General features: G+C 42.2%; 1 protein-coding gene and 1 long non-coding RNA gene across 3 annotated transcripts; one reads left to right on the top strand and one right to left on the bottom strand.

Moving 5' to 3' along the window:
* Positions 1-2,061: 2,061 nt before the first annotated feature.
* LOC135518226 (uncharacterized) lies at positions 2,062-7,593 on the bottom strand. 2 transcript variants are annotated; one of them, XR_010452121.1, is made up of 2 exons: positions 7,419-7,593; positions 2,062-3,553 (listed from the first exon to the last, which is right to left on the bottom strand). It is a non-coding gene; the product is annotated as an uncharacterized LOC135518226 (long non-coding RNA). The 2 variants fall into 2 exon arrangements; XR_010452122.1 differs by having other exon boundaries at positions 7,492-7,593.
* A 4,799-nt stretch (positions 7,594-12,392) lies between these two features.
* ptges (prostaglandin E synthase) lies at positions 12,393-17,630 on the top strand. Its single transcript, XM_064943224.1, has 3 exons — positions 12,393-12,667; positions 12,812-12,894; positions 15,971-17,630. Exons 1-3 carry the CDS (start codon positions 12,410-12,412, stop codon positions 16,218-16,220), a joined length of 591 nt encoding a protein of 196 aa, XP_064799296.1. The 5' UTR covers positions 12,393-12,409; the 3' UTR covers positions 16,221-17,630.
* The last annotated feature ends 2,111 nt before the right edge of the window (positions 17,631-19,741 follow it).

The raw sequence follows: 19,741 nt of genomic DNA, 5'->3' as shown, positions 1-19,741 counted from the left end.
ACATCCATTTAACAAATATTCTCATTCTGAACCATGACACAATATGATCAATATGTCTCACTTTGATGTATTGATGACCACTTACCTATCCCACTGCCACACCCCATAGGATACACTGATTAGTGGTTTAGTATCTGGTTATAACAATGCTGCTCACAGACTGGGCCATCTTTCCAAACACTTATGAGGGAAGAGTTATGATTTTTAATGTTGGAATGGTGACCAGATCAATAGGTAATCTAGAAGACCAGACGCTTCCCATTGATTAAGCTTTTAGGGATGTTTTAGGGGCCACTGACCCCCCCACCCCCCCCCCCCCCCTACTGCATGCTGGGTAAATTAATGTAATTGGACACACCCTCTTCTTGCTTTGGTGACCCACATGTATTGCGTGCGTGCCCATGTCCACTGTGTGTGTGTGTGTGTGAGTGAGTGAGTGAAGGAGAGAGAACCGTGTGTGTGTGTGTGAGTGAGTGAGTGAGTGAAGGAGAGAACAGTGTCGTCTCACTGTGTGAGACTGTGATGTCATTAGTCTTTGTTCCCTACGCCTGGCTCTGCTCTGACTGTATCAAGCCAACCCAGACAGAGTGAGGACTAAGGGGAGAGAGGAAGGAGGAGAGGAGATGGAGCACACTGATCATCCTTTGCAGACAGGAGCAGTTAAACATACAAGGTGAGTGAGACAAGTAATGTGTACCTCTGTCACTCTCTCCCCCTCCTCTCTCTCAATCCCTCTGTCTTTAAAGGTGCTGTGTTATCAACCCCCCCCTCTCTCTCTCTTTGACCCACCCAAACAAGACTGCTGCTGCTGGATCGCTCCACTGTTTCAAAACATTGTCATGTGTGCCTCTGACTGCAGCATCTGACTACTGCATGTGTGACTGTTCAGCAGCAGCTGTCTGATTTGAGAGTTAGACTGATATGTTCCTGTACAGACAGTGTTTTGCCACCACAATGTGGGTGTGCTGTGTATCTGACTGTAGACGGCCAGATTTCATATTGTGTTTTATAATGGTTGTTACTTCATTTTCTGACACTCAGTAAACGGCAGAGTCTCAGCTTTCCAGATATTGACTTCATCTTTCCAGAGAAACCAAGCCTCATTAAATAACTGATTGATGATGGGTAAATAGCTATATTACGTGCATGACTTTAAGCCTTTGCTATAACTGAATAAGAACATGGAGCTTATGACAGGGATGTTGTGCTGGCTGCTGTACGCGTAGCTGTGATGGAACGGGGTGGGGCTGTCCCATCCTCACCCCAGCAGCTGACATCATTGGCTAATTAGGATGTCTTTGCACGATGCACAAAGGCTGCTCATGATGTCGTCATCTAGACAGGTTCATGTCTACTGCCAGTACATTACAATGCTCTTATCTGGTTAAATTGACTGGTTTAATTATTAGTTCTAATAGATGACATGGAAATACAAAAAATGTGTATTTTCATGTTCTTATGTAAGATAAAATGTATGTCACACAAAAGTAGGATGTCCTGCAACTCATGGCTTAAGGGTAATGTATGTTGCAGGGTAATGTTCATAATGGATATCTACCATGACAACTATATCTATCTATAGCAAAATAATGTATGGTGGAAATAAGTGTAGGCTTTTCTGATTACTATTACTGGCATGGATCAGTTTGACCTCAGGTGTCTGTCTGTGACTGTATAAATGAGGAAATAGGGAAGATTTATTAGACGGATAACAGAATATAAAAACAGACTGTTGGTTTGCATCTACTCCTCTGTGTGTCGACCGCAGCACAGTCTGTATTAGATAGCCTTGTGGCGTCAGTGAGTAACTGGAAAGATTGGGAGAGAGACAGATGACTCATTAACCCCTCATTCTTCTCTTTCCTTCTTTTTTTCTCAGGCTCAAATACATCCCCAGCTTCAACTGACCTGAGGATCCCACATCAACAGCAACTCTTCCATGACCAAAGACTGTAAAGAAGTGATAGCACCACATTTGAAAAAAATAACACCTTTTCAGAGCCATAGTAAACCATACTGCCGATAGCCCATGTACTGACTTGAAGGAGAGAGGGAAAAATATCCAATCAAATCAAACTTTATTTGTCACATGCACTGAATACAACAAGTGTAGACCTTACTGTGAAATGCTTACTTACAAGCCCTTAATCAACACTGCAGTTCAAGAAGAGTTAAGAAAATACCCAAAATAACAATAGCAATGCTCTATACAGCGGGTACCGGCACCGAGTCAGTATGCAGGGGTACAGGTTAGTTGAGGTAATTTGTACATGTAGGTAGGGGTGAAGTGACTATGCAAAGACAATAAACAATGAGTAGCAGCATTGTCCAACACTTCCCCTCCTTACTGGCACTAGAGAAGGACTTTCTAGATCAGACTATATCTGATATCTCTAGTGCAGAATTAAGAATCACTGAAGCATAAGCTACCCTATATATTGTCCTCTGTCTAGGGGCTGAGCTCGGCTTCTCATCACAGTCCATCTTGGAACGGATGGAGCTGATGTAAATATTGACATTGTGTGGCTGCCTGTCCTCATCTGATCTGTACTAAAAGAGAGAGAAGAGAAAGTTCTGGGAGCTCATCCATAACCCTTTGACTCAACTAGCGGTGACCTCAGAGCTGGATGTGAGGCAGCTGTCCGCTGCAGTCGACATACAACCAACTTTCTCTTCTTTTATGCCCTCGGTTTGTTCTCTTATTGTAGCTACACATCTTTCACTCTCGTCAAAGAGTTCAGATAGGAGTGCTGGCATAAACACATTCTGAGGGAACACGCTCGCGCTCTCACTGGAGGCCTGAGTCCACGCTCTCACTGGAGGCCTGAGTCCACGCTCTCACTGGAGGCCTGAGTCCACGCTCTCACTGGAGGCCTGAGTCCACGCTCTCACTGGAGGCCTGAGTCAGATTATGCCACTGTGCAAGAAGTGTGCGTGTCAGTGACTCTCATGTCTGTCTGTCTGTCAATAAGTGACATCAGGTATCTAATGGTTACCTGTGTCTGTCTGTGTGAATGAGTGACATAACGTGTGTGTATATCAGCATCTAACCTCCGCTGTGTGTCAAGTCCACCGTTTGTGTGTCAGGTCCACTGTGTTTGTCCCTCTCCATAAAGCAACCATGGGCTGTGCCATGTGTTCCCAGTTGATTGACATGTGGAGCGTGTCGGTGAGGAGAACCAGCCGCAGGGCCATGGAACAGACTGCCCTCCCCAAGGTGCTCCAGGGGGGCTACCACAGAGTCACCAGCCTCCACTACATGTCCTCCTTCTCTGATGCAGAGGACTGCTGTGATGACAACAGTCACAACAGCACCACCGGCAGCTCCTTCACCATGGACTGGCAAGAGACGGATGACTGACACTTGGGCGGCAGGTAGCCTTGAGGTTAGAGAGGCACGCCAGAAACCGGACGGTTGCTCGTTCAAATGTGCCCTTGAGCAAAGCATTTCACCCCCAAATCTGCTCCATGGTTACTGCACTGTGGCTGACCCTGGCTTCCAACCCCTCAGGCATGAATGTGGGGGGTTAAAAGCAAAAGACGAATGTGTAATCTGCGAAGAAAATGGACAACATGTAAACCCAACATAAATACATTGGCTAATCCTCTCTGTGTGTATGTGAGTGATTAAAATGTCCATTATTGATCAGTATTTATTATTTCTCATCTGTATTATTTTGTTTGTTTATTTTTCTATAGGGGGATTAAGAAAGCCTTTCTCAGAACTCAAAACATCCCACAATGATGTGGCCTTATTGTCAAGACTCACACTGTGTCAATACAGCAAAGAATGTTTTGACTACGGACCTGACCAGGAAAATATAGCCTATAACCAGGGTTGTAGAGAAACATGTAATAAATTACATTAATCTGATTACAAAGAACTAACTAATCAGTTATGTTACCAGCAGAACATTGGCAGGTATCTAGTGGATTACATTTAGAAAGTTACCTTCCCAACCCTGCCTATAACTAGCACCTGGAGTTTTTCCAGGTCAGTTCAAGTGAAACACTCTGGGCACTAATCAGTCTACAATAAATCTAACATTGAAATGCTGTCAGTGTCTTATTACAGCTTGTTTATACAGTCCTGTCTAAGGTGTTCTATTAAGGCTCTTCCAGTGTGTCAGTCTGAACACACTGCTAAGGAATGCCTTGACGTTGCTCTGTTAAAATGGGGGTGAGGGGAAAAGCTGTTGTATATTATACAACACCAGACCCTGTTGGCAAAGATGTGTACAGACACTGTGCAGCTACGCACATAACTCTGTCCTGTAGCCTGGTTAAACTACTAATAACAAGGCTACAGATTCAGAGCCAGAGAAAAAAAGAGAACCAACTCTCCTTTCATGGATAGGAATATTTTGTTACCATAAAAGAATGAACATAATCCAGTAGTTGTGCCTTGCCCACTAATGTCTGCATGGTGTGGTCAGTTGCTAAGAGCTTGGTGATAGCAAGCCCAAGGTTATGGGTTCAATTCCTGCAGGGATCAAAATGATCAAAAACACTTACAAAAAAAATGCATGCACCCCCCCCCCCCCCAACTCAACTGCAAGTCACTTAAAACCATACCAGTGGTTTGACTTGGCCCACAGAAACTGACACCAAATCAGTGTTGTTCTCAGTCAGGTTGTGGAAAAGTGACTAATATTGTGAATACTGATCTTAGAACAGTTAATATAATAGTGTTAAACTGAAGTGCTTTGTAACAAAACTAGTGGCAACTGAGCTGCCACCACCTTAAAGCAGAGGAAACCTTAACGTTGCTAGAGTATTGAAACATGGTTGTGAGGGTATTGGGACAGATTTAAGATGTACTGTGTTCTGAAACACGACATGGTGTGTTGTAACACCACAGAGTCAGGAGTTGTGCAGCACCTTGCCAGAGACTGGGAGCACTAACTTGGAAAAGATTGAAAACACTTATGGCGTTTTGAGTCCTGTGTAGTGCAGAATTGGATCCCTTCTCTTTTGGTGTCGTTTCCTCTCTCTAAAGCTACTTAACTCTATGACGGTGTTTTGAGTCCTGTGTAGTGCAGAATTGGATCCCTTCTCTTTTGGTGTCGTTTCCTCTCTCTAAAGCTACTTAACTCTATGACGGTGTTTTGTGTCCTGTGTAGTGCAGAATTGGATCCCTTCTCTTTTGGTGTCGTTTCCTCTCTCTAAAGCTACTTAACTCTATGACGGTGTTTTGAGTCCTGTGTAGTGCAGAATTGGATCCCTTCTCTTTTGGTGTCGTTTCCTCTCTCTAAAGCTACTTAACTCTATGACGGTGTTTTGAGTCCTGTCTTGTGCAGAATTAGTTCCCTACTTTTGGAGTTTCCAAATACTGTAAATGAAAGCCCCCCCTTATTGTATATTCCATGTTCTTGTATGTTTATAAACTCCTCATTGGTCATTCCAAAAGGTCAAATGTACAGTATTATCAAACAAAGGACAAGAAAATATAGTTGTGAAAACACAAATGAATAATTTTGTCCAAGATAATGAGTACAACATTACATTTAAAAGACAGGATTTAGAAGCTTAATTTAAATTATCAAATGACAAAACAGGTCTTTCACATGTGTATACTGAGTTCAAAGATCTGTTATTTATCATTAATATTCTTCAAAAATCAATACAGGCAATGACTGCTAATGTTAGCAGTAGCACTTCTACAAACGTCAGCCCAGGGCTCAATATGATCTACCAGTCATCCATTATGCTAATAAATTTAAACTGTCTTAATATTCAGATGATGCCATTAAAGGTTGCTCAGATGGATTGAATCACAGTACAGTTGAGTTAGATGATATGATTGACAGTTCAGTTGGCGTTAGTCTGATTCTTGTCGTGATTTGGTTAGGATTGGCCAGCCGGTGGGTAACGTAGTATGTATGCATGTTTTTTTGGCAGGGAGACGGACATATAGCAAGCAATAATACATGAGTGCATCATTTGGTTATCATCAAATGCTATAATATTAAGGGAAACCCAACCAAGAGCTGCCCAGTAACGCAAGCCTTCCAGACGAGCTAAATGCCTTCTATGCTCGCTTAGAGACAAGCAACACTGAACCATGCGTGAGAGCTTCAGCTGTTCCGGACAATTGTGTGATCACACTCTCCGTAGCCGATGTAAGACCTTTAAACAGGTCAATATTAACAAAGCCGCAGGGCCAGACGGATTACCAGGACGCATACTCAGAGCATGCACTGACCAGCTGGAAAGTGCCTTCACAACATTTTCAACCTCTCCCTGACCCAGTCTGTAATGCCTACATATTCCAAGCAGACCACCATAGTCCCTGTGCCCAAGAACGCCACGGTAACCTGTCTAAATGACTACCGCCTCGTACCCCTGCACATAGACTCGGTACTGGTACTCCTTGTATATACAGTCATAGCTGTGGGAAGTAGGGGTACTGAGGGTGCTGCATCACCCCCTGAAAAATCCAATAATAGAAATCTTTAAAAATATATATATCACAAAAGTAGTGCACTTGGCCTTTACAAGTCCTGTATTAGCGGACTGATATAGCCATCTGTAGGGTGGCAACCAGTCTGTAGCGCTGCAAAGAAATTCAGCACCACCTGTGTTTGAAATTAACTGCTGGACTGAGGGACCTTACAGATAATTGCATGTATGGAGTACAGAGATGAGGTATTCATTCAGTAATCATGTTAAACTCAATTATTGAATCCTTAACTTGTGACTTAAGCACCTTTTTACTCCTTAACTTATTTAGGCTTGCCATAAACGGGGTTGAATACTTTGACTAAAGACATTTCAGGTTTCATTTTATTCATTTGCTAAATAAAAAACATTATTCCATTTTGACATTATGGGTTATAATGTGTAGGCCAGTGACATATCTAAATTGTATCCATTTAAATACAGGCTATAACACAACCCAAGTCAAGTGTTCTGAAGGTACTGTAGCCTCGTTATTATTTTATATTTGTTACCATTTCCTTTATTTAAAAAAACTTTTTCCGTTTACTTTTTAACTCTGCATTGTTGAATGTAAGTACGCATTTCAAAGTAAAGTCTGCACTTGTATTCGACGCATAAAATGTTACTTTAATTTCAAAAAACGAATCAATTAATCAAAATGGCTGTTTGATTTATTCTATTAGCATTGTTCTTATTTAATTAATTCATTTTCTGTTTCCTTCTTCAGTGTCACAAAGGGAAAGGGGGATACCTAGTCATTTGTACAACGATACATTTAACCCAACCCCTCTGAATCAGAGGTGCGGGGGCTGCCTTAATAATCAACATCCACGTCGTCGACGCCCGGTGAACAGTGGGTTAATTGCCTTGCTCAGGGGCAGAACGACATATTTGTACCTTGTCAGTTCCGTGATTCGATCCAGCAACCAGTTACTGGCACAACGCGCTTACCCTCCAGCATAACATTTTGTACTCACGTTTTCCTTGACACATACTTTCATGGTCAGTGCTATCTGAGATCCTTGAGACGTCCCTACCCTAAACCCTTACCTTAACTATTTTCAAATTAAGGATCCCGGATAGCACGGATCCATACTTTGATTATTTTGGATAGTTTTGTCTGTGCGTTTGGTGTGCTCTCTCCTGTCTGAATTTGTGAAGGACCCGAATACAGGGGAGGTGCTTGCAAACTTGCCTGTTTTTATACTTGACCATAGAGTTTGCTAGAGGGCGTACCTGCCACGAATGCTTTCTCTCCACCTCCAGGCTGCAGACCAGGTGAATTCTGAACAGTACAGTAGCACATTGTTCAAAGTACACATTTTGCTTCTGATATTGGGGCACAAGTTCCGCACAAGGTTCCCGGCTGTGTGGTTGAGTGGGTAAATTTACAAAGAAATGACTCCCATCTTACTACCCCAGCAGTTCATGGTTCATTTCCCTCTTCCACCTTTCCAACATTCACTCCTTCTCTGTCTCCTCTTGTTTTTAATAAGCAAAGCACAGAAAAAATGTAATTATTATCTATAGGGCCGATTCAGACTTAAGATAACCCACTGGGCGCAGATGTCTTTTAAACACTGGTTTAATGTAATTTCATTGAAATGACGTGGAAACAGCATTGATTAAAACAGTGTGTACCAAGTGGATGTTGATCTAACACGGACTTAACATGAGTCCATGTTAAGTCTACTTATCTCAACTCTGAATCGGGCCCCATGTGCTCAGCATAACCATTTATCCCTGAAGCCTGGCAGAGTGCACCAAGGCAGAGTGCACCAAGGCAGAGTGCACCAAGGCAGGGTGCACCAAGGCAGAGTGCACCAAGGCAGAGTGCACCAAGGCAGGGTGCACCAAGGCAGAGTGCACCAAGGCAGAGTGCACCAAGGAAGAGTGCACCAAGGCAGAGTGCACCAAGGCAGGGTGCACCAAGGCAGAGTGCACCAAGGCAGAGTGCACCAAGGCAGAGTGCACCAAGGTAGAGTGCACCAAGGCAGAGTGCACCAAGGCAGAGTGCACCAAGGCAGAGTGCACCAAGGCAGAGTGCACCAAGGCAGTCTTTTGACAAGCAGGAGACCCTTGTTCACATCCACCTTCTGTCCTCACATGAAAACCAGTGAGGAAGGCCCACTTTACACATGTTAACTCATGTTACATCTGCTGTCTTACATAGTCCTAAACGTTTGGATTGAACAGTTGTACATTATTTATGATGTCAGAATGGGCCTGGCAACTGTAGCCTATAATAAGTGCCAAAGTCTACCCTAGGAAGAAAAAAAAACATCCATCGTTTACTTAAAAATTTTAATAAAAATATCTACTGAAAATCTGCATCAATCAATATTTATGCTATAAAGCATTTTATTGGATGAGAGAGACAGGCCATTATACATGTATTTTGATGATGCCTTTTACATGCACTGAAACATTGAAAAGTGTTTTCATAAACCTCTCTTAAAAACACAATGATTCAGAATGAAGAACCACTTTGGGTGTTTCAGAGTACTTCCATTCTGGTTTGAAATCCATTCAGTGAATCAGAACACTTCCATTGGGTTTACATTCAAACACCCTCCAAACACCAGATCTCAGCTTAGGTATACTACTTCTCATGGTTTCATTACGCAATGATGGTGTTTTGAGTCTTTCTATTTTAAGAGTGAAGGACTTTAGGGCCCTTTATGGCAGAATAAACAGTCACCATGAAATGCAACAAGTTATTCTGCCAAAGTCAATTAGAGAGCTTTAGTGTTGACAAGTTTGACATTTCTGGTAAACACCAGTCTATTAACACTGACATCATTTGGATGTCTGCATTGTGATGATTGTACACACTGCTGTGTTAGTGTTATGATGTGTATTTTGTATACTACTGTCAGGGTCTCTGAGGAGGATATAGAGACCTCTCTCTCATTGTCAACCCAGGGTTTGCGGGGGCCACTTTTGCTCATGCTGGACAGATTTTCTGGCACAGCGCTCCATAGCACCATGAAGTTGCTGGTTCAAGTCCCGCTCCTGCTGTTTCTCCGCCCTCATTCGCTACAAACAAAAGTTATGTCCAGCAGAGATAAGCCCAGTGGTGGACTGGGAAGGCACAGCCACACCAGCCCAGTACTGCTGTACCATACCAGCACCCCATCATGAGCTTACTTCAACTGTCATACCCCAGATTGTTTTACTCCAGTGTTTATAAACAATGTCAGTGTAAACAAACACTGTATATAGCCTCAAAACATAGCTAGAGTCCTTAATTGAAACAATAACAAAGGGGTCTACCCACCTGTGTTTTGGTAAACAGTTGAGGGATGGGCATGGACAAATGTAACCACTTTCAAACACATAGACAGAGCTATGGATGCAAAGACTGACCATCCATGATATCAAAATGATTTAACTATGTTTTGAAGCTATATAGTCTTTGTTAACATTTTCATTGTTTACAAACATGGGAGTAAAACAAGCTTATATTTTGGGCTCTGATGGGGTAAGACAGTTGAACTAAGTTCATGAGGCATTTATAAGTTATATTCTTCAAAGAATCAATATATATGTCCATAAGTCCAAAACTGGATGTAACAATTGCAGATTGCCCTTTTAAACTCTCTGTGCGCCTGGAATCACCTTCTCTGGTCCTTGCCATCCTGATTTGACTGTTTGTGGGCAACCTTTGTCACCGTTATAATTCTAAATCCGTCCCTCATTAGAAGAAAACAGTCGCAATTTTAGCATGTAAATCTTGGGGCAAACTAAATATATATATTTTTAGATGCATGCCAGCAAAGCCACTTCACAACACTTAACAATACATTAATTGCATTATAACCAAATCAAATCAAATCAAATTTATTTATATAGCCCTTCGTACATCAGCTGATATCTCAAAGTGCTGTACAGAAACCCAGCCTAAAACCCCAAACAGCAAGCAATGCAGGTGTAGAAGCACGGTGGTTAGGAAAAACTCCCTAGAAAGGCCAAAACCTAGGAAGAAACCTAGAGAGGAACCAGGCTATGTGGGGTGGCCAGTCCTCTTCTGGCTGTGCCGGGTAGAGATTATAACAGAACATGGCCAAGATGTTCAAATGTTCATAAATGACCAGCATGGTCGAATAATAATAAGGCAGAACAGTTGAAACTGGAGCAGCAGCACGGCCAGGTGGACTGGGGACAGCAAGGAGTCATCATGTCAGGTAGTCCTGGGGCATGGTCCTAGGGCTCAGGTCCTCCGAGAGAGAGAAAGAGAGAGAGAAGGAGAGAATTAGAGAACGCACACTTAGATTCGCACAGGACACCAAATTGGACAGGAGAAGTACTCCAGATATAACAAACTGACCCCAGCCCCCGACACATAAACTACTGCAGCATAAATACTGGAGGCTGAGACAGGAGGGGTCAGGAGACAATGTGGCCCCATCCGAGGACACCCCCGGCAGGGCCAAACAGGAAGGATATAACCCCACCCACTTTGCCAAAGCACAGCCCCCACACCACTAGAGGGATATCTTCAACCACCAACTTAACGGTGACAAAGGTTGCCCACAAACTGTTAGGGCCTACATAAAGCTGTCCCAACAGCAGAATCCCAACAGCAGAGTCCCAACACCCTACCACTGCTACACCTGGCTATCATCCGAGCCTTGTCTGGCAGCGAAACAGTTCATTCAGCTTCATTACTGCCTTTTAAAAAAACCTAGCTGATACGGCTGACTTGCTTAAACAAATGTGGTTTCTACTGACAAACTATGGCATAAGGGGACGATGAGCAGATAATTTAGATTAAGACATTAATGAGCGAGCTTGGACAGATGTAGTCAATATAACTATTTGTTCAGCACTTTTGAAATGTACAGCGACATAATTCAGAACATAGGCCGTTCTTACAGTATTCTCCCTGTACACCAAGTCAGAACCATAGGATAAATAAAAGGGGCATATAGGCAGACAATGAAAGCTCTTAAAATATTTGATGATTACATTTTACTAAAACAGGCTAAAGACTACATGTGCACCACCAAATCAGAACAGTAGGCTAAGTTATGAGGAGGAAAGGGACCAAATTATTAGGGTGAGGCACATGGGATACTAACAGCTTGCTACACAACATTCACTTAGTATTACTTTGCTTGAATTTTCAAGCGCTACCCTTAGATTTGGCGGTGACGTAGTGTCCCCATTAGTGACAGAAGACTGAGTCAATCACGGCGTAACTAGAGAACATTAAGGGGAAGTTTTTCTACAGGAGAGAGGAGCGCAGCTCTCATTCCTCAAACTCTCTTTGAAGCTCGGCGTGCACACCTCCTTTTGCACACGCTCCACACAACCTGCAGCATTTCAAACATTCCCAACGCAAAGCATTCTGAAAATTCCATGCGAAAAGCCCTGTTCAAACATCCTACATCCTGATGTAACGCATGGTTAGGCGCAGTGGTATAAAGTACTTCAGTAAAAATATGTATAGCTGGTACTGACATGCGTCCTTTGTCCTGATCTTGATGCCCACATTTTTAGACAGGTGTCGACAATTAAAAGACGCATGATCTACTTGACCACCTCCGGAGGTAGTTAGGGACCCATTAATATATGGATATCAATCATGTGTAAACAGATCTGGTTGGTCAAACCATTTAAAAAATGTATAATGCAGGCCTAAATAATCACTGACAGGTAGTAGCATTGACTTATGGCATCAGTAATTGTCTTAAAATAAATTAATTCATATCATTGCTTTATAATATCAGTCAAACATATTGCAATGTGGAGGCGGTGGGCAGGTATTATACACATTTTAATAGAATGTGTGGATGTTACAAACCTTGATCAGATAGTGATTGGACCACATTGATCAGATCACAAAACACACAAGGTGTATAACCGTGGCTAGAGGGAAAGAGAGAGAGAGAGAGAGAGAGAGAGGGAGAGAGAGAGAGAGAGAGAGAGCGAGAGAGAGAAGCACCAGACCAGCCCCTCCAAAATGTGCGTCAGTGAAAGTGTTGAGTCGTGGTGCTCCATCCCGCTCCATACTTTCCAGTTAGGCTCCATGAGCACGAGCAACTCTCCAACCGCAGACTTCGATAACACAGCCGTACTTCACCTGGGAATTGGAAGACCATACCAAACAATCATGTTGGAGAACGAGGCTTTTTCCTGTTTTGTTTTCTATAGTGTTCTCCTGGTCATCAAGATGTACATCATAGCAATCATCACTGGACAAGTCAGGCTTCGTAAAAAAGTAAGATACTTCGCAGTTAACAGTTTATTAGGATAGTTCGGTATTTGATCTATGGTTTGAATCCATCTTAGTTACAAAAGTAAAGTACGGCGCTGTATAAACGTTGGTCAGGGTATTTGTGAATTATCTCTCTCTTCTGTGAAGGCTTTCGCTAACCCAGAGGATGCGCAGAGACACGGCGGCGTCCAGTATTACAGAGAGGATCCGGACGTAGAACGGTGCCGAAGGTGAGAAGAGCGATTACTGTTCTCAGATTGTATTGTAGCCTAGCCCTAGCCTATTGACATTGGTGGTAGCAATAGAATGTTCAACAGTAGTGGAGACCGGGTTGGTTGTCACACTTTTTGAGTGTATTTCTCAGCACCGGTAACTTTCAATACTTGTAGGGACTCTTTATCCTCATGTCTTATTCCAACATGGAGTTATAAGCCATCAAACACACTCTGGGTTGGATGTCACACACAGTATGGGGTTGGTTGTCACACACAGTATGGGGTTGGTTGTCACAATGTTTGCAAGTAAGGTATTCCTCTTGTAACAGGAAATTAAGCAATATAGAAAACAGTCTTAGCAATAGCTTTTCTTTAATCAAACTATATTCCTAACTAAATTCAGCATTTTAATCCCTTGAGAATAACATGACATTTTGAGTAAATATGTGTGTGTGTGTGTGTGCTGTTTGTGTGTGAGAGAGAGGCAATGAAGGGAGCTCTTTATGGCACCATCTCAAAGAGCGTGGGATTTATTCTATACTGGCAGTGGCAATGTTGATAGTGACAACCAACCCCACATTCCATGTGACAACCAAACATGTAAATAGGGAATTTTACCTGGAGCTGGTTGAACTCTTTAGAGATCATTTGTGGCACTTTCATTTTTATTTCACAGCCGTTTGTTATCCATCCTGGGGCCGGGGATATGGTTCAGTGTCTGTGTTGTTTTAACTTGACAGGAAATGATCCACGACAGCAGAAAAAAACTATTTTTCTAGTGAACACTGAAAACCTTCCCTTCTTTTCTCCCCTCACATGAGGCCCTGTCTGACTCGACTCATTGATGATGTAAAATGTGATGAGCTGAGCAGGCATTCATGCACTGATGCGCAATACAATGGAATGCTCTGTGACTGGTATCAATTAGGTCCAATTAAGATTCTCCTCAAACAGCATTAAATCCCCCTGTCGATCTCCATGCCCCCGCTGAAATTTAATTAGCATAATCAAAAAATCCCCGTAACAATTCATCAGTTTAAGCTAGAGATATAATTTCCACAACTGTGGTGAAAGGTGACAGAGGTAGAGTGTTGCTTGTCAGACCATGAGACATTCAGAAAATCGGTCTTCTCACAAAATCATCTGTAGTGTCCGAACGGTTTTGCTTACAAACTATTATGACCCCTCTATGGAAAGATGAGACTCTCAACGATGTTCCCCGTTGTGCTCTATGACCTCCACAAGTCTCAGGAGACTGGTCTGAAGTCGGTACAGCCCATCTGCCAACTTCTGTCGGTAACGTCCCAACCGTTTGGGCTACACACACACACTAATGTGACTCTGAGCAAAGGCGAGACTCTCACAAGCATCTACACTGTACATGTTGGTTGTTTTGCTTTAGGACGTCCACAGTCCTCACAAGACTCGTCTGAAGGTCCCCTAAATTAATGGCATTATATATGGAGACTGTTTAATGGCAAGAATATGGAGTCATCTTTATTATATCTCTCAGATATAGGACAGACACTTCAGAACAAACTTCCTTTTGACATGTTTTGGGGAGTGTCTGTTGTTCCATGTAGTGAATCTGTTATTCAATGTGTTTGTACGGGCTAATAGCAGTAAGGACTATCTGTTGTTCCATGTAGTGAATCTGTTATTCAATGTGTTTGTATGGGCTAATAGCAGTAAGGACTATCTGTTGTTCCATGTAGTGAATCTGTTATTCAATGTGTTTGTATGGGCTAATAGCAGTAAGGACTATCTGTTGTTCCATGTAGTGAATCTGTTATTCAATGTGTTTGTATGGGCTAATAGCAGTAAGGACTATCTGTTGTTCCATGTAGTGAATCTGTTATTCAATGTGTTTGTATGGGCTAATAGCAGTAAGGACTATCTGTTGTTCCATGTAGTGAATCTGTTATTCAATGTGTTTGTATGGGCTAATAGCAGTAAGGACTATCTGTTATTCAATGTGTTTGTATGGGCTAATAGCAGTAAGGACCACATTTTTTTTTTCATCAAATAATGTTTTAATATATTTTTTTGATGGGGTCTTAAAATTCAAAATCAAATAGCTAAATGATCCTTGGTATGACCTTCTTAAAACAATTCCATATAGTTTAGTGTAAATATTGATCTGTTTAATGTGGACAGATTTTGGGCGGAGTAAACCCTCTTACTTCTCCTTTTCCTCTCTGGTCTCAGTCTGTACTTCTATCAATCTTAAACTCCTAACAACTCTGCCAAAATAATCAAACACTCAAGGAACTATTCTATTTAGATTACACCATGGGAGTTTACCATGTCTTGATGTTGATGGGTTGGAGTGGTACTTGAATTCAACAAAGCAAGATGAATAACATGCTGCACTTCTCAGAGATTACATACAGCCATCCTCTTCCTTTTTCTCAGCACATCTGATTTCATTGGAACGTCTAAATGGCTTCTAAAGAAAATTCATATTATTGAGTCACTACAACTGTTTTTAAGGATGATTGATAATCCATGGTTGGGGTTTTATGACTGACTCAGACAGCTGCTGGTAAAGGCCATGCATACATTGCGACGCTCTATAGGTTTATTTAGAGACAGAGACTGGAATCCATGAGAGGAATTTTCTCCTAAGTGATAGTCAGAAGAGAGGAAGTGATTCACTTAAAGAAAGAAACCTGAATAAACAAACCTGTGTGTTTGAACTCCCTTTGGTCATGGAGGCTTTTCCTTCTGTTACTCAGTAGGCTAAACTCCTCCCTTATGTTGGCTAATGGAGAAAGTTGCATGTGTGTGGAGTAATCACAGCGGAAGTGGGTTTTTGCACTGCTTGGGTCAGTGCCAGACGGCTGAGTCAGACGACCATACTGTAAGCTGCAGGAATGACCTTTGATTCAAAACAGATGTGTGAGCATGGGGAGCTGTTGTGTGTATTCAAGTTATTCTTGTCAACTTGTTGAGTCAGTGCAAACAGCTTAGTTATTCATGTAAAATCCATACATCCATGATAATAAACATGACTTTATCCAATCAATTAATGTAAAGAAATATATACATCTAAAACATGAAATGTAATATTCTCTCTTGTGTGTTTCAGAGCTCACCGTAACGACATGGAGAATATCTTTCCTTTCCTGTTCCTGGGGGCTGTGTACTCCCTGATTGGCCCGTCGCTTGCCGTGGCCCGCGCTCACTTCCTGGTCTTCTTCCTGTTCCGCATGCTCCATACAGTGGCCTACCTGTGTGTCCTGCGGGCACCCACACGCTCCCTGGCCTATGTCGTCGCCCAAGTGCCCTGCGTCTCCATGGCCGTGCAGGTCCTCGCGGCGGTGGCCTCCTCGTGGTAGTTGTGGTGTTCTGGATCGATCTGTGACCGCTTCAATCTGAGACCTAACTCAGTCTGTGAGATCAGTGGTAGAGGACACTGCAAGAGATGCTTTTCATACAAGGGAAATCCTCAAGACTATATCGCTATCAATGCTACCATAGCAGTTTGTGTCTGTCGGCTGTAAGACAGTGTGGACTCTGAAAGTGTGTACTCTGAAATGAAGTAAGTGTTGTGCTCTAGCAAGCACATCCACCTGCAGTACTGTATGTTTGCTATGCAATGTTGAAGTCAATTGCCTCCCTCTTGATAGTCCAGGGAACTCTACTCTCTGAAGATAAAGGTTTTAATTAGTTAACATTGAACCTTTTAACCAGTTCATTGTGTTGTCATTTTGTTTTTGTATACACAAGTTGTTGCTTGTTTCTGTCTTTTTTATTCTCTATTTCCTGTTATAAACTGGTTGGTTTGAGCTCTGAATACTGATTGGCTGACAGCTGTGTTATTTGTACTGCTCTAATTACGTTGGTAACCAGTTTCTAATAGAAATAAGGCACCTCAGGTGTTTATGGTATATTGCCAGTATACCACGGCTAAGATCTGTATCCAGGCACTCCGCGTTGCGTCGTGCGTAACAACAGCCCTTAGCCGTGGTATATTGGCCCAATACCACACCCCCTTGTGCCTTGTTGCATAATTATACTTAACCCTGAATGGCTCCAGGGGTGCTGTACTACAATGGCTGACCCTGTAAAACAATACATTTCACTGCACCTATTTTATTCCACTGAGAGCTATTTTAGTACGGCATGTCTGGGATATAATGTCCTTTTAGCTGAAACCAGCTTGATCCAGTCTTAGAGGTTGAACTGAAGAGCAGGCATGTGCCATTCTAAGGAACTTTTCCCAGTGTGGTGGTTCACTGTGTTCGTTTATCTAGCATTGGCCACCATGGCATCACATGATGGGGGATGATGACACAGAGACATCAGGTCTACCACACCTGTCGATGGGATACTGATGAGGCCAAGAGTTTTTCCTGATCACAGGATTTGACTACAGCCCATAGTTTTTCCTGGTCTGGTCCTGGACCTAGATAGGAGCTATGACTGCTGAATTGTCCATAATCATAACATATATTTTATCCTCCACCTCTGTGTTTCTTTAGCCTGGTTCTAGATCAAAATTGTCAAGACAGGATAGGGGTTTCTTCAGTATTGTCCATGTAGGGTAGCCTAGTGGTTAGAGCGTTGGACTAGTAACCGGAAGGTTGCGAGCTGACAAGGTACAAATCTGTTGTTCTGCCCCTGAACAGGCAGTTAACCCATTGTTCGTAGGCCGTCATTGAAAATAAGAATTTGTTCTTAACTGACTTGCCTAGTTAAATAAAAGTCAAATAAAATAAATAACCAATGGGTGGTTTGTTGATGAATGGTCCTCTACTGTGTTGTGTCTTCTACACTGCAGCCGCTTGAGGCTTGCTAGATCAGAAGTTGGCATTGTGAAACCTATGTGTGTTAACTGGGAGTCATTACTGGACAGTTATTGCACATTTCCAAGTTACTGCAACACAATTCCAAGTTACGACAACACATTTCCAAATTACTGCAACACAATTCCAAGTTACTGCAACACAGTTCCAAAGTCTTTGTGTTTGACCTAATACAATGCTATTTCTCTGTAAATAAATTAACCACAGACATTCAGCATCCTTCTAGAGAAGGTCGCTCAACATGTACTGCACTGACACAACTGACTGATGAGCTGTTGTTGTCTATTAATGCTCTGTATTATGTCATGTTTCATGTTTTGTGTGGACCCCAGGAAGAGTAGCTGCTGTTTTTGCAACAGCTAATGGGGATCCTAATAAAATACCAAATACCCACTGGGCACAGACGTCAATTCAATGTCTATTCCACATTGGTTCAATGTAATTTCATAAAAATAATATGGAAACAATGTTAATTCAAGCAGTGTATGCCTAATGGGACGCTACTGCCACACCTTCCCAAGTTACTGTTTCACAGTTCCAAGTTACTGTTTCACAGTTCCAAATTACTGTTTCACAGTTCCAAATTACTGTTTCACAGTTCCAAGTTACTGTTTCACAGTTCCAAATTACTGTTTCACAGTTCCAAGTTACTGTTTCACAGTTCCAAATTACTGTTTCACAGTTCCAAGTTACTGTTTCACAGTTCCAAGTTACTGTTTCACAGTTCAAAGTTACTGTTTCACAGTTCCAAGTTACTGTTTCACAGTTCCAAGTTACTGTTTCACAGTTCCAAATTACTGTTTCACAGTTCCAAGTTACTGTTTCACATTTCCAAGTTACTGCTTCACAGTTCAAAGTTAATGCTTCACAGTTCCAAGTGACTGAATTTTTCCTAGTTACAGTTCCAAGTTACTGTATTACTTTATGTTTTACTCTGTTATTGAATGTGCATTGAAAAGAATGGGCATCTTGTAGAATGTACAAATGGATGTGTATGGAGTGCAATGAGACAGTAAAGTGAGTTCTTTAATGAATTCACTTGGTCTTGCCTTGTTCTTTTATTGGGTGTTCAGTGGGGAAATTGCATTCAATGTTAGACTAAGGAATAATAGAGGTCTCAAGCTAAAGTCGATTTTGATGCTTAGATATGAAGGGTTTAGTACCAAAACACTATATCCACACGTTTTTTACAATTGTGTGTTTTCATCAGAAATGATTGCTTACCGTTCTCAGATTTTTAATTCATAAATTTAAAATAAAAGCACATTTTATTTGTCACATGCGCCGAATACAACAGGTGTGGACCTTACAGTGAAATGCTTACTTTACAAGCCCTTTAACCAACAATGCTTGAAGAAGTGTTAAGAAAAATAAGTGTTAAGTAAAAAATAGATAAGTAAAAAAAATTGAAAATAAAAGTAACAAATAATTAAACAGCAGCAGTAAAATAACAATAGGTGAGGCGATATACAAGGGGGTACCTGTAGAGAGTCAATGTGGAGGCTATATACAGGGGGTACCAGTACAGAGTCAATGTGGAGGCGATATACAGGGGGTACCAGTACAGAGTCAATGTGGAGGCAATATACAGGGGGTACCAGTACAGAGTCAATGTGGAGGCGATATACAGGGGGTACCAGTACAGAGTCAATGTGGAGGCAATATACAGGGGGTACCAGTACAGAGTCAATGTGGAGACAATATACAGGGGGAACCAGTACAGAGTCAATGTGGAGGCAATATACAGGGGGTACCAGTACAGAGTCAATGTGGAGGCGATATACAGGGGGTACCACTACAGAGTCAATGTGGAGGCGATATACAGGAGGTACCAGTAGAGAGTCAATGTGGAGGCTATATACAGGGGGTACCAGTACAGAGTCAATGTGGAGGCGATATACAGGGGGTACCAGTAGAGAGTCAATGTGGAGGCTATATACAGGGGGTACCAGTACAGAGTCAATGTGGAGGCGATATACAGGGGGTACCAGTACAGAGTCAATGTGGAGGCAATATACAGGGGTACCAGTACAGAGTCAATGTGGAGGCGA

The sequence above is a fragment of the Oncorhynchus masou genome, chromosome 28 (assembly GCF_036934945.1).
Source record: "Oncorhynchus masou masou isolate Uvic2021 chromosome 28, UVic_Omas_1.1, whole genome shotgun sequence".
Lineage (NCBI taxonomy): Eukaryota > Metazoa > Chordata > Actinopteri > Salmoniformes > Salmonidae > Oncorhynchus > Oncorhynchus masou.
Note: the sequence above shows the minus strand (reverse complement) of the source record. Positions and strands in the feature narration are given on the sequence as shown.

Excerpts from the sequence above, each read along its gene's own strand:
- ptges (XM_064943224.1), top strand. The coding sequence starts at position 12,410 with ATGTGCGTCAGTGAAAGTGTTGAGTCGTGGTGCTCCATCCCGCTCCAT. Across the intron at positions 12,668-12,811 it reads AAGTCAGGCTTCGTAAAAAA|GCTTTCGCTAACCCAGAGGA; the intron begins GTAAGATACTTC and ends TCTTCTGTGAAG. Across the intron at positions 12,895-15,970 it reads GACGTAGAACGGTGCCGAAG|AGCTCACCGTAACGACATGG; the intron begins GTGAGAAGAGCG and ends TGTGTGTTTCAG.